The sequence below is a fragment of the Furipterus horrens genome, unplaced genomic scaffold, assembly GCF_987537825.1.
Source record: "Furipterus horrens unplaced genomic scaffold, mFurHor1.1.pri manual_scaffold_6, whole genome shotgun sequence".
Lineage (NCBI taxonomy): Eukaryota > Metazoa > Chordata > Mammalia > Chiroptera > Furipteridae > Furipterus > Furipterus horrens.
Window position 1 is genome coordinate 109,007,341 of NW_028327176.1, and position 14,953 is coordinate 109,022,293.

The following is a 14,953-nucleotide window of genomic DNA, read 5'->3' on the forward strand; positions in this document are numbered from 1 at the left end:
CAGCCCTACTTCCCTTTTACCCATCTTTATAGTAACTGACCTAGTGACTTACTGCATCTTTTCATTCTTAACAGATTTACATAAATTGGGTGTGAAATGGCCTTAATTAAACCAATTTTTTCATTCAAATTCCAACAAGGATTATTTTTTTACTAGGAAATAGTTCATTAAAAATCCTTGCATTAGGTGAAATGAAGTCAGTTCACCTTGCTTCCTACCTCCAGCTGGAAAGAAGAAGTTGGGTAGGTTTTTATACCAGGCCATCATTCTCATCCGAGGGAAGTGGTAGCAGTGCAGGGCAGGCAGGTACCCCCGCCCAGCAGCTGTACTTGAATGCCTTCTGTTCCCCAAAGGGACCTTTTCTCCATGTATCCATGGACTTGGACGTTTTCGTTTTTGCTGTGACTTATGGGCGCTGGGAGACGAAGCCATCACTGATACAGCCCGGCCTACCGTTTGGTCCCTAGGCGTGTGGGGAGTTGGTGACTTTAGGCCTGCACCGAGTGTGGGAGCCTCCTGGGGGTGGGGGTCGGGTGACGGCGTTCTGTGTATCGGTTTGGTTGTTCCAGGGTCTGAGGGCGCAAGGATCCGCGGATCACGTTAGGGCCTCCCCTTGTGCGTCTGCCCCTCCAGGAAGTGTCCGATGAGAATGGGGAGCGTGGCTCTTCCCGCCACCGCCACCTTGGTGCTCCCCCAGCTCGGAGCCCCCGAGCCTGCGGGCGGCACGCCTGTCCTTCTTTGGCCACGCGGCATCGGCGGAGCCAGCTCCTCCGGGCCGCCCCCCGCGGGCGTCAGAGGGAGGCGGGAGCCCGCGCGGTGACGAGGACGCCTGCGGCCGCCGGAGCTCTCCACTCGCCGCCGCCGCCCCCGCCAGAGAGGCCGTGACCTCCTGGCCGTCCCGCCTCAGAGGCTCCGATGGCTCAGGCGAAGATCAACGCGAAAGCCAACGAGGGCCGCTTCTGCCGCTCGTCCTCCATGGCTGACCGCTCCAGCCGCCTGCTGGAGAGCCTGGACCAGCTGGAGCTCAGGTGAGCGCGCAGCGGCCGGCGGGCGGGCGCGGGCTGCAGCCGGGGGCGCTGCTGTCTTCCCCGGACAGGGTGCAGTTTTGTTTGTGGGTGGTGTTTCCTCTCCCCGTCTGAGAGAAAACGCATTTGATTTAAGCACAACCCGACAGCGCCGGATTGGCAGCCACGTGCTCCTTAACAGACCGCAGAAAATTCAGAGAAGATGAAAGGGACGTCATTTGAGATTAGGCACGGTGACACTCTGGGTCTACAGAACTTCTGGAACCTTCTGGGGGCCGGTGTGTGGTTTCTTTCCAAATGTTTTCAATTTTATTCATTATTTATCATGCAATTTGAACAGAGGCAGCAGTTGACCAGTCCCTGATGGGAATGATCAGTTTCTTTGCTCCAAAACACTTAAGAGCCAAAAATTTAAAAATCCGGGAATCCATCCGATAGCAAGGACAAACGAGGGGCTGCTTGGTGACCGGTAGCTTTGTACTTTGTGGAATAAAGACGCGTCAGCTTCCATTTCCCCCTGGTCCTGGATTCAGCCCTCTGTTAGTCTCGTATTTATTGTTTACTTACTTCCATAGAAGACGTGTGCTGGCACCTTCTTCAGAATGCTGGTTACTGGCCTGAAAGGATAAGATAGTCACAGTTTTTCCCTCTTCACTGATCACCATTTTATTCAGTAACGAGGGGGTAGGCTTGCATAGGACTCTTAAATAAGTCATCTTAAACTTTGGAAATACTTCATTTAATGGTGTGCGAAAACTTTTATGTATTGTACTTCCTGTAAACGTTTGTCACTAAAATTGTATAAATTGTATGCAGGTGTAGTTAAATGAAAATCTCATTAAGGCACCTGCAATCGCCTGGAACTACACAGAATTTTTTTCCATAATTTTCACCAGATTCTGGGTGAGCAAAGGAATATGTGAGCCAGAAATTTTAAGCATTGTATTATCTCCCTGGGTTGATACCCAGAACAAGAAGAGGTGTCTATTTTCCAAGGCAGTGCATTAATAACCACAGTATATCTTAGGGAATGAGGTATTCATTATCACTACCCCAAGAAAGAAGTCAGAATATGAGAAATTCTCCACCCACAATGATCTCATGGATGGCAGCGGTTAGAGAAACTTGAGCCAAAACCACTTTCTGGGGTTCTGCTGAGAATGCGAAAAATAGAACAAGAGAAAAGCAGTGCTTCTCCATTACTTTTAACATTAACATTTTTACATCAACCCCCAGAGAAAGTGGAGCAAAAGTAATAATCAGTGACCTTAGATACTTAACCTCCCTCTGAAGAATACTTCTTTTTGTGTAGCAGTAAGTAAGTAACTCACTCATGTCCCCAGGTCTTTAGAACTTGAAGGGAATGTTCTCAGCCGTTTCAGAGGTCTCTCTCCCCTAATTAGAATGAAAGAATTTTCCTTAAAGGAATGAGGGCCTTCCCTCTCCTTCAAGTTAAGTTATTGTCCTCAGACTTGAATTAATGCCTCGTTTATGGTAGGTATAAACCAAATACTCATCTCTAAAAGAAAGCCTCTGGTTTTGAGTGTTATTATATTCTAATATTGATTACTATAAAATGAATTCTGATTGCTGAGTACAAATGACTAACCTATAACTTTCTTAATTAACCCTTGAGCTGAGGAGGAAAGACTGTGTTGAATTGTTCATTGTAAGGACTTTTCTCATAATTTTAGACTTGTAAAACTTGTTTCTTTAAAAAAATAATATTGACTGAAAACTAAGGAAGTGTTTCAGGAAGTTAGTAAAAATAGAGAAAAATGTGAATGTTCATCCATTAAAGTTTGTTTGAAACCACATGGGCAAAGTCACAGAGTACTACACTGTTAAAAACTAGAATTATGCCTAGAAGGTGAATTTTTTAAACAAAAACTTGATATATGTAATTTTGCTCTAATAGTTTAATTTTATATTAAGGATGACTAATAGAGCAGTAGGTAGAGTCCATACATGGAAGCTTACACTTACAGTTTCTCAGCTATACTAATTTTGTAGATTATGGTAGAAACTTCTTTTTTATGAAACTGAAAACAGAATTATGCAAATTGTTTTGGGACCTGGCAGTTGAACTGGCTGATGTGTGTGATGTTTAAACTGCTTTAAGATACTGGACAGCATTCTACAAATCATTAAGGAAATCCTGTTTGTTTCTAACATTTTACCATGACACTAGCCTTTCTTTTTTGACTCCTCCTAAAAAGGTGATTCCTTTGTCTCCTGGTTTTCATTACCAATTCTAAATGATGTCTGATTTTTGCATTCATAGTGGCTCAGAACACCTTGCTAAATTTGTCATATTTATAAATAATATGTGCTAATATTTATTCATTTAATGAACCCTGACTGTGTGCCAGGTCCCGTGCCTTTGTGAAAGTTCTTAACCTCCATTCTCCTGATGGGAAATTGAAACTTAAAAAGTTAAATGTCTTGTCTAAGGTCACATGGCTTAACCCAGGAAGACTAGCTGTAGAACTTAATACTTTATCACTAGTTCTCTTACTGTGTCATATTTTAAAATGCGAGAAGTGTAAGAATGAATATAAGATTTTACTGGAAGAGGTGAAACTTCCATTTAAATTGGTGTTTATTTCAGTAACTATTGAACACCCGCTCTGTGCCAGGTATCGAGTGGCTCCTAGAAGTCTCTGGATGGTACATGGCTCGTGGGGAAAATGACAGGACGGGAGGTCGGCTGTTCACAAAGTTCCCCAAACTAATCATATTGTGGTTCATTTTCCCTCTTATCAGACGTGTGCCGTGTGGCAGCTGGGGAATGGAGGTTTGGGCGAATGAAGGCGGGTGATATCGATCATTTGTCCGAAGTTGCCTCAAGTTTCTCGGGGTGTGCCAGTGTCCCAGAAGTCATAACAGAAGATGGCGTCATGGTTAATATTGTGTAACAGCCTATAATTTAAAAGAGCATTTTTCATAAACATTGTCATTTGAACCTTACACAGTCTTGTGACTAGGAGGGCAGATATTATCTCTCTTCAAAATGCGGGAACTGAGGTCCAGAGGGACTGAGTGGCTTGCCTAAGGCCATGCTACTCATGACTAGCTCCTCACACTAGACACCGTTTTTATACCAGTGTCTCAATAGCAAATGTAATTTAATATTTTGGTTATGATCAGGAAAACCTTTAAAAATCTTACATTGCCTAAAACATGAGTGATCATTATGGTATTCTTTTGATACTACAAGAGTATTGAATAAGAGACAGACAGAACTATGATTTTAAGAACATGTTTTAGAAATTATTTCTTTCAAATAAATCCATGATAGGAACACTTTCCATTTTCACTTGTTTTTATGAAAACAAAACTTCCTGTTGTTTGTAAGCCCCAGTTCATAATGGCAAGTATATAAGTATCACGAAGCTAATGTTTACCAGAACCGATTCTGGGCCCATTACTCATATTAACCCATGTATATATTTTTTAAATTGATGTTTCCAGTCACTGTGTTAAATTCTTTACCTGCTTTACTTTGTTCAGTCACAACCACCATCTCATTATCCCCGTTTCACAGATGAGGAAAATTGAGGCAAGGAGAATTTCAATAACTACTCAGAGTTTGAAGAGCTGGACTGAAGAGTCATTGCAGGGACCACTGGATACTGGATAAGCCAACACAGTAGCAGCCACAGGCTGTGAAGTCGCTATTGTGTCTCCTAAGTGTCCCAACAATTTGTCTTTTGATACCCAGGCTGCAGAGCGTTGTGAGGTGCCTGAGACATGAGCACTAGCAGAAGATGAGTGCATTTCAGTTCTGTGCTCATGTGAATATTCTGACTGCAATTCCTTTTGGTTAAAGCCTGCTTAGTTGTGATTTCATGCAGAGAGCTTTCCAAAAGCACAGCCCAGGCCAGCCTTGATGTGAGGAGAAGTTCCTTCCCAATTTGGACTTGTAGCCGCTTCCAGGATCTGTTAGTAAAAACAGAACTGCCCCTCTCCGCCAAGAAAAGTGCTGTCAAATGATATGTTAAAAAAACATGAAGGATAAAGTGAGGTGGTCCAACATTTGTCTAACCAGAGTTCCAGAAGAAAATAATGGAGTGGAGGACAGGAGATATATGAAGATATATCGGCTAACTATTGTCTAGAGCTAATGGAAAGGTAAACCAAAAGATTATAGGAGTTGGATATAAGAATACCAGTAGCCCTGGCTGGGTGGCTCAGGTAGTTGGAACGTTGTTCCCTATACCAAAATATTATGGGTTTAATTCCCAGTCGGGACACATTTGGGAGATAATCAGTTGATGTTTCTCTCTCTTTGCCTCTCCCCCTTCCTCTCTAAAATCGATTAAAAAATGTATCTTTAGGGGAGGATTAAAAAGAAAAAGAATACCAATAACTAATAAACAGCACAAATATTGCTTAAACAAGCTAAGTAGAGATCTAGGTACAGCTTTTTAAAATAAAAAATTAAAAATGCGATGTAGTCCATAGGTACAGTAGTGCCAAGGGAGGCACCGATTGCCTCAAGGGAGAGGAAGCAGGAAGTTGTTAAAGAAACAATTCCTGCGAATAGGAGTGGTTTTTGACAAAGGATCACCAGCAGACACAAGCGTCAAGGATAAAGAATGTTGCAGGCAGGAGATAGCAAATGAAAGGTCAAGGATGCCAGAAACAAAACAAAACAAAACAAAAAACCTTGGTTCTGAAGAATGATATTTTACCTCTGCTAGTACCTGAAAACATATATAAGAAGTTTTGTAAAAGGTGAAATCTGTTTTTCACAAGGAAAATGTCCTATCAATTTCTTGCCTTATGGGGGATAAAACCCCCAAAAATGTCCCATCTATTTTCCTATATATTTGGTCTCATTTAATGAGAAAATATACTTCTTCATGTGACAGATTATATTTTTTCTAGAGTGTCTCCTTTTAAACAATTTTTGTTAACACCATGAACTTATTATTGTAACTTGTTGTAAATGAAGCCTCTCTTTTTAGAAAACTTTCAATTCTTTGTCATCTTACATTTGAATACAAACTCAAGTGTTAAAAAAGTTAATCTCAGCATCTTCTCATTTGCCAATCACATGGTTCATCTGTGTCATTTAAATGCTAGGGTCATGGTTGGTGTTTTTAGCATAAATATTTCATATTGGTTCCAACTCAGTCTCTGTCTTGTGTTCTGGGCCCTAGGTGATCTGTCTGACAGTGAGAATGTTAATGTGTAAGTACATAATGAGTGGTGCTAGAAAGAGCCTGATACTGCATTATTCATATTTTATAAATTATTATTTTTTATTGTGTTCTTTTAGCCAGAGTTGTTATGTAGTAAGATTCCTACCAGCTCTTTGCTTTTACTGGCTATTACAAATGCAAAGGCCAACATATATTTAGTATCTTGATGAATAAAGAGACCCTGTGACTTTTTTTGCTTAGGCGTGCTATTCTGGGGTATAACAGGTGGGTGACTGTTGGGGAAAAGGCATATGGGTGGTTGGGATGAGGGGGTATCTTTATATGGAATGGACAGGTGTTGAAACACTGGTGAGATTGTTCTTTCTGTGTCCCCTTAAGGCAGCAGTCTGGATGAGATCTTCCGTGATCTTGTGTTTCTAAGGCTGTTTGAATACTGGGGATGGGTATCTGTCAGTGTTTATTTTGGAAAAGTTGGCAACTTAATTTAGCTGTGGTATAATATACAGCAAGAAGGTGCCCTGGAAACAAAGCACTTTAAATATACAGGATTTTTTTTTCCCTTGCTCTCATTATTCCACAGCCTAGTTCTTCAGTGACTGGGTATATTCAGGTATATGTATAGTAATAAGTACATGAGTGTGTGTAGTTGGGGGAGATGGGGAAAGTAGTACCTCTATAGTTTGATCATAGCGCTATATCAGAAACTTACAGAGGCGTTCCCTTTAAATTTGGGAGAAGGCAAAGATGTCATCTCTTACCACCACTGTTTAATACAGTACTAAAATAGGAGCTAATGGCATTGAAAAGGAAGAGAGAAACTGTCATTTTATGATCATCAATCTAGAAGAACCAATAGAATCAAAAGACAAACCATCAAATTAAGTGGTTGCTAGTTACAAGATAAATCTAGAAAAACAGCATTTCTCAAATCAGAAATAACCAATTAGAAAATATTATTAAAAATATATTATTCACAGTAGCCACAATATCCACAAAGTATCTAGAACTCTCAAGAGTACACAAGTCTACCATTAAGACTACTTCAAACTCTTAATAGAATATATAGGAGAGGATCTAAATAAATGGAGACATATCATGCTCTTGCATGGAATGACAATATTACAAAGATGTCATATTTACCCCAATTTTCTGAAAACCCCAATACACTCACTCTAGAGCTTATATGGAGGATAAAAGTCTAAATAGCTAAGTTTTCCTTAAAGAAGATTAGGGGGCTGTTCCTACCAACTATTTAGGCATATTATAAGACTAGCTCTATTTCTTAAAATGGGTATTTATGTAAGCACAGTCAAATGGAATAGAGATGGAATAGAGATTTCAGAGGTAGACCATCTACAAATCATTGGGGAAAGATAGATTTTTGGTGGGTAATATTGGAGAAAATGGTTCACTATTGGAGGAAAAAATAAAACAACATCTAACTATATGCAAGGGTGGACTTTAGATGGATTAAGATGTAAATACAATAAAGGTAAAATGATAGAGTTAATAGAAGGAAATGTAGATGAGCATCTTATGGCCTAGGGATGGGGAAGAACCTGAAGCAAAATTTCAAAAGCATAAACCATTAGGCAAAATAAAACTAGGAAGAGATAAATTTGATGGCTTCAAAATAAGGATCTCTGTTCAGTGACAGGTATCCCCAAGTTCAAGTATGGCAGAATGGGAGAAGATGATTGCGTTGTCTGTAACCAACAAGGGATTAGTACCTTGAGGATGCAAATCAACAAGAGGACAGCAACACCTGTTTCAAAAAAAAAAAAAAAAGAAAAAAAAATAGGCAAAGGCTGTGAGCAGGCTAGGATACAGCAATGTCTGAAATTATTAATGAAATAAATGCAAATCGAGTATGGACATTTCACTCTACTTAGTAGACTGGCAATAGGTCGTTACAAAATGGGAGAGTGCTGAATATTGGTAGCATTGTGGGAACAGAGGGGTTCCTATCCTAGGCTTTGCTGCCAGGAGTATGGCCTGGTAGTATAACCGCTCTAGAAAGCAATCTTAGTACTGAGTTGGACTGAGGGAACGCATACCTGGGGCTTCAGCAGTTCTGCCCTGGGATAGACCCTCAGGGGGCATGTATTCATTGAAGGGTTATTTGTAGTGATGAATAGCTGAGGGACAAAGGCGAGTGTTAGTGGAGGTAAAATCAGATGGACATACAGGTGGAGTTTGGGCAATAGAAGCTTCCGATTCAATGTACAGAGAGGAACCTGGATGATTCTTAATAAAATGATGCTGAGTGAAAAAAGAGACAGTGAGATGTAAGTTGAAAATATATGAATATACAAATACATATTTTGCAAGAACAAATAGATACTCTCATTTTTCTATTCTTTTTAATCCACTTACCCCACTCCCATTTTCCTCCCTGCTTACAGGGCAATCATTCTGTTTAGTAAGTATCTATTTGTTCTTGCAAATGAGAGTAAAAAATAAAAATGTATAAAGATGTCATGAAAAGTGTTCCTAATCTTTGAACTTGAGTTGAATGATGGAAAGATGAGGAAAACTAATCTTCCATACACTGACTGTTGTATTTTCCCAACTTATACAGGGTGGAAGCTTTAAGAGAAGCAGCAACTGCTATTGAGCAAGAGAAAGAAATCCTCCTGGAAATGATCCACAGCATCCAAAACAGCCAGGACATGAGGCAGATCAGTGACGGTGAGAACTGCTGCCACATGTGGGGGCTCGTCTTTGACCCCCTTTCCAGGGTTTATGACAAGCGTGTGTCAGTTTTCGCTTGACTGGGGACACTGGCTTTCAGCGGTCCGTGTGTGCAGCAGGCAGCAGCTGCAGCTGTCAGTTGATAACAAGAGCCACTTACCCAGAGGGCCTGGTTGCACTGTGCCCCCCAGCCCAGCCCACAGCTGGGAGTGATAGAAAAATGCCTACAAGCTCCTCTGACAGAAAAGCTGGCCCCAAACAATAAGGCCAAGTATTGGACCTGAGGTTCCCCTGTAACTTCAGTTCTATAGAAGTTATTGGAATGTAGATGTAAACGCAGAGGGAAAAGGTGAGAGGGGAAGAGGAGAAAATAAATGATAGGCCCAATAAAACCGGAATGTGCTATCTTTTTCTTGTGAAAAGCATGACTACCCACGGAGGAGCAGGTCACTGCTGATTTTCTTTCCCTGGCAGTGGACTTCCTAAGTCAGCTCCTGCGGCGCTTCACAGGGCAAGCCAGAGCCAGGCAGCTGGGGCGGTAGGTGTGTAGCCTAACCCAAGTTCATAGTGGAGCCAGGATCTAGTCTGTCTCTTCACCATCCTGACCAAAGATCAGCGAATTAGGAAGGAAGCTGCAGAACAGTACAAATAGAGGATTGCTGACTTTTTCATATAAATCATGAAATGCTGGCAGAGTCCCTTTCCCATCATTGCGTCTCTGTGCTGGCCAACACTCGGACCACTGGCCACCTTCATTTTGCCTGGGGTTGGGAGTGACTCACTTGGAGGCCAGCTTTTCTCCACTTTCGAGGCTGTCTTCTCAGCCCAAATTGGGGCATTATATTCTGATAAACATGCAGAATATGCCACCCCAAAATATGCCTCTTTGGCATAAGGTTAGTTTGAGCTGCTTATTTTTGAGAAACTGCAGACACAAGAGAAGCTCTGAAAACAGAGAAGTTATCCTTTTCTGTAAGAGACATTTACATTTATAAAGTAAATTTCCATTTGTAAGGATGTCTCCCTCTGTTCCAGGACAAAGACTGTAAATCATCAGAAACCCTAATCAATGGAGTAGGTACCTGCTGTAGTTAAATCTTGCCCTTGTTTCCTTTGCATTCCCCAGTAACCTCCCATAACTGGCTTCCTTCCCTCCCCAGCATCTTGTCTTCAGCTGAAGATGGTGTTCAAGGTAGTGGTTGAGCCATCTCAGAGAATTACTCAGTTTCTCATGCATGTGTGAGGTATACATGTTAATATACTTCTGTTTTTTCTTGTTATCTTTTAGTACAGGTATTCTCAGACAAGAACGCAGAAAGCTAGAGTGAAAATTATTTTTTCTCTCCCACATGTACATCCGTATGTAGAGATCCAGGACATCTGATCTCTGCAGTTCTACCAGCATAAAACCCTAGTTATGCTCACTGTTCCCTCTGTGTTAAGACTTGATCTCCACCCCAGTTACAAATGCACACCTGCCCAAGCTTTCGCAAACATGACAACTTGTGAAGTTCTCTTGGTATTCCATATATACAGACTTTCAGAGAAGGGTATTCCACAGCCTCCCTCCAGAATCCAATACACTTCATCAACTACTGTGATATACTATAGCAGTGGTTCTCAATCTGTGGGTCATGACCCCTTTGGGGGTTGAACGACCCTTTCACAGGGGTCGCCTAAGACCATTGGAAAACACATATATAATTACATATTGTTTTTGTGATTAATCACTATGTTTTAATTATGTTTAATTTGTAACAATGAAAATACATCCTGCATATCAGATATTTACATTATGATTCATAACAGTAGCAAAATTACAGTTAAGAAGTAGCAACGAAAATAATTTTAACGAATGAATGTATTAGTGTTCCATACATTGTGGGGGAGAAGGAAATTTTTCTCTACCTTTAGAGTGTCTTTCGTCTGGTCTATAATTAAATTGACATGAGAGTGATTAACAACAGGAAAATAACCCCATTTAATTACATACATACATATGGGAACCCCACATACCTGAGAGGTTTAGTGACAGAAAGGTCAAGTGAGGTATATGTGACAGTGTGAGCTAAGGAATGAGGTGGGGCACCTAGTGCTTCAGAGGGGAGGAGGGGTGTTTGCGGGATGATAAGAAGAGCAGATATTCAGTTACGGAAGTTTGCCTTGCCATGTGGATAGGTCATAAAAGTTATCTCTGGTAACTCATTATGAGCAAGAACCCTAATTTGAATTCTTTAAGGTCGAGGTAAGAGTTTCTCATGAACCCTTGGGTTCTCAATTGCCTTCAGCTCAAAATAATTCACATGCCAGTGTAGCACATCTTGGGGAGGCCTGTGCTGAACCCCTTCAATGTCAGTAAGTTTATGTCTCTTATTGATTGATAGTTCAAACTTTTTTTGTTTAGGAGAAAGAGAAGAATTAAATCTGACTGCAAACCGTTTGATGGGACGAACCCTCACTGTTGAAGTTTCAGTGGAAACGATTAGAAACCCTCAGCAGCAAGAATCCCTAAAGCATGCCACCAGGATTATTGATGAGGTGGTCAGTAAGTTTCTGGATGATTTGGGAAATGCCAGGAGTCACCTAATGTCACTGTATAGTGCGTGCTCATCTGAGGTGCCACCTGGGCCAGTTGATCAGAAGTTTCAATCCATAGTAATTGGCTGTGCTCTTGAAGACCAGAAGAAGATTAAGAGACGATTAGAGACTCTTCTTAGAAATATTGAAAACTCTGACAAGGCCATCAAGCTGTTAGAGCATTCTAAAGGACCTGGTTCCCTGGCTCTGCAGCCAAATGCTGAAAGCAAGTTTAATTAGTTTCAAACCTGAGAGCACTTACAAATAATAGTGTAAAAGTGATAAAATACTATTTTAAGTGATAACTAGTACTTTATGCTAGGCATAACCACTAATTTGATTCTGAAAGTTGTTTCAGATAATGAAAATATTCCAGGGTCATCAGTTTTGTGAATAACATTTAAAAGTAGAAATATTTTAATTAACTTCCTGTAAGTTTTTAGATTGAATTCTTGTACTAGGATCTAGCACCAGATATATGTGTGTGTATATATATATATTTTACAATTCTGTGGATGAATACTTCGTATGTATGGGGAAGTAAGTGCTCAGCTAGGGGGAAAAGAATCACTTCTTTCCTGGGCCTTGTCTGGTGTGGAGACACATGGGCATGTGGGACACCTGTTCACTAGAAATTCTTCACAGAGCAGCACACACTTACACATCTCTAGTGTTAGCCAAGCAGTGTGGTCATGGGGATAAAAGGGATCACAGTAAAAACCTTTCATTCAGCAGGTTTTTTTTAGACATGTGCCAAATTATTTTGACCTTAAAGATTTATGCATCTCATATGAATGTATTTCTCAATATACACGAAAACATGACAAATGTGAGAAAATTCACATCTGATTTTACCACTGTGAACAACTCTATAGCCACTTCATGTTTTTCCAAATGCATCATTTCTCTAAAATTTTAATCATTATGTAAGTACAATGTTCTAACTTGCCTTTAAAAAAAAAAACTTAAATGCTGCTATCAAGTCTGTTTAAATTGTCCACTTAAATACCTCTGACTTACCCAGTCCCCTTACTAGACACTTAGGTTATTTCCCATTTGTTGCTGTTACTGCAACATATTTATGTACATAGATCTCTCTCCTTCTTCTGTTTTTGATTTTCTTTGTATAAATTCCCATCTGGGTCAAAGGGTATATACATTTTCATGGCCTAACATATTTCCAAGGTTCTTTCTGTGTGTGTAATTACATCAATTTATACTGTCTTCAATAATTAAAATGTAGCCATTTCACTGAAATCTTTCCAGCATTTGAGCATTTTTTTCCTAACATGAGATAATGAAACACCTTCAGTTTGCATTTTGTTTGCTAACAAGGTTGACTAGTGTATTGATTATTTTTTATCTGTAACAAGTGAAGCAACTATAGAATACTTTTATTTGTTATCAGTGTTATTGATGCACAAAGCCCTCAACTCTTCCAAATACTACTGCAAAACAAATATTTCAAGCTTGGTTTTTATTAGAGCACAAGTATTCTTTCACACTGGAAAAAGTTTAAGATCTACATATTTATTTATATCAATGTATATTTATATGTACATATCAATGAAAACAATATGGAGCTTTGTTTTCTGGACAAAAATGCCCAATCAGTCTTTCTTCATTAAAAGCAATTATAATCTAAGGACATTCACAGTTGCTTTGATTGCCAGCCCCAAGTCCGCCTCATTGAAATCTTTCCATTTCATGGGAAACATCAATTTTCATTGATAGCTGTGGCAAAGCCTCTTGATTAGTCAGCACATTCTAATTTGCTATTATCATGTTCGCTGTCAGATAAAGATGTTTTTAGCCATCTGTTTATCAGCTTTTTGAAAATTAAACAGATGGTCAACTTTTGCTCAAGTTCTCAAGGACTGTCAGCATCTGTACATCCCTTCATTCAGGGAAGTACTCCCCCTTCCCATTGACTCCATGTCCACCTGGGACGTTACCACAAAATATCCCAGCTCTGCCTCCTCAACCCTTGTATTCTTTGCATTGTCTGTCTCATTTTTTGCAGTGGAGTTTATTAGAGGCTCTTCCTTATCACAGATCTGTCATCTCCTAACCGCGTTAGTCCCTGGTCTGCTGGCCTCCAGCCCTCCCTACCTCCACCTTGAGCCACATTCAAGGGGCACTGATTTCAATGTGTTGATTCTTACTTATTTTTGAGGATGGAAGTGTTTTCTTTTCAAATGAAACTCCCAAACGTCACATTTTATATAGGTAGTAGATTTGGATTCTAAGGGAATTCAGAGTATGTGTTGTCTATGTTGATATATTCCCTAATGGCCCCGACTGAGATGGGACATCGGTGTAACGCACAATTGTAGGGCAGCCCTTTTGCTGTCCCTCCTGAGCACTGCTTCCCCGTGGTGTTCCCATCCCCTCCCTAGCTCTTCCAGAGTGAGCAGGACCTGTGGAGAAGTTGACAGGAGCTCTCAGTGCTGTTCATTAGCTCAGGAGAATGACACTGCGGCCCAGTGAGAAATCTGGCACATGTAGAGGTGACCCTCCTGGTATTTTAATGTACGAATCCCTGACAATGAAAAAGAAAAAATCCCTCAATGTGAACTGCTGGCTTCCGGCTGTGCCTCCCTCCCAGTACCGTATTGCATCTCTAGGGGGCACCATTCACACTGCAGTCTCTATGAATGGCGTCTTCCCATTAATTGACTGAAATATTATCAGCCAAGCAAGGCATCATGCAAGACACAATGGGCGCAGACATGACCCTGTGTATTGGAGCTCAGTCTAGCTCCCCAACTCAGAACTCACCCTATAGAGGAGATCAACAAGAACTGCTTCAACATGTTAAAACTGGAAAATGTGAAAGAATTTAACAACCACTGAAAGAGGCAGAGTAAGGATCTAGCACACTAAATTACATGCAGTGATTTAACTAGGAAACATCCATGCATCTGTCCCTTTCACATTACTGTGATAAACACTAATATTTTTGGAGCATGTACATGATGATGTTGTTTTTGAAAGCTGGATTTTACAATTATTCAAAAACAAAAATGGAAAGTCAAAGATCCAAGAGTTCTGGAAAAGGCAAGACAAGGACAGCAGTGAGCTTGAACTTCTATTTGTTATCTACTCATACAACAAGCAGGCAAGGTGAAACAGACCTGCTTAGGGACATAACCACATTCTTAAGTTTTCATGAGCTAGGAGTAAACAACTTGAACTGGACCACACAAATCTTTTCACTATCCACCACGGACCACTAAATAGCGTAGCAAATATGCTTCCCTTGCACATAGTGGGCATTCAAATCACTTTGGCATTCACTGACACATTTGGTGAGGGCTGATTTCAGTATCTAGTCCAGCTTTAATACACCATAGTCCAGGGGTGACCAGAACAGGTTAAACAGGATACAGTTTGTGCAAGAATTTGACAAAAGGTATCAGACAAGATAGAAAAACCTGGAGTTGGAAAACTGACTAGCATTTGGATCCAGAGAGTATTAGAAAT

The 14,953-nt window shown here is 40.5% G+C and overlaps 1 protein-coding gene across 1 annotated transcript; it reads left to right on the plus strand.

The window, feature by feature from the left end:
* The first annotated feature begins 808 nt into the window (after positions 1-808).
* On the plus strand, positions 809-13,112 carry BAG2 (BAG cochaperone 2). Its single transcript, XM_090282629.1, has 3 exons — positions 809-1,028; positions 8,778-8,887; positions 11,295-13,112. Exons 1-3 carry the CDS (start codon positions 916-918, stop codon positions 11,705-11,707), a joined length of 636 nt encoding a protein of 211 aa, XP_090138755.1. The 5' UTR covers positions 809-915; the 3' UTR covers positions 11,708-13,112.
* The last annotated feature ends 1,841 nt before the right edge of the window (positions 13,113-14,953 follow it).

Bases quoted from the DNA above. Each gene is read 5' to 3' on its own strand.
- BAG2 (XM_090282629.1), top strand. From the start codon at position 916: ATGGCTCAGGCGAAGATCAACGCGAAAGCCAACGAGGGCCGCTTCTGC. The intron at 1,029-8,777 runs GTGAGCGCGCAG...CAACTTATACAG, and splicing joins CTGGACCAGCTGGAGCTCAG to GGTGGAAGCTTTAAGAGAAG. The intron at 8,888-11,294 runs GTGAGAACTGCT...TTTTTTGTTTAG, and splicing joins CATGAGGCAGATCAGTGACG to GAGAAAGAGAAGAATTAAAT.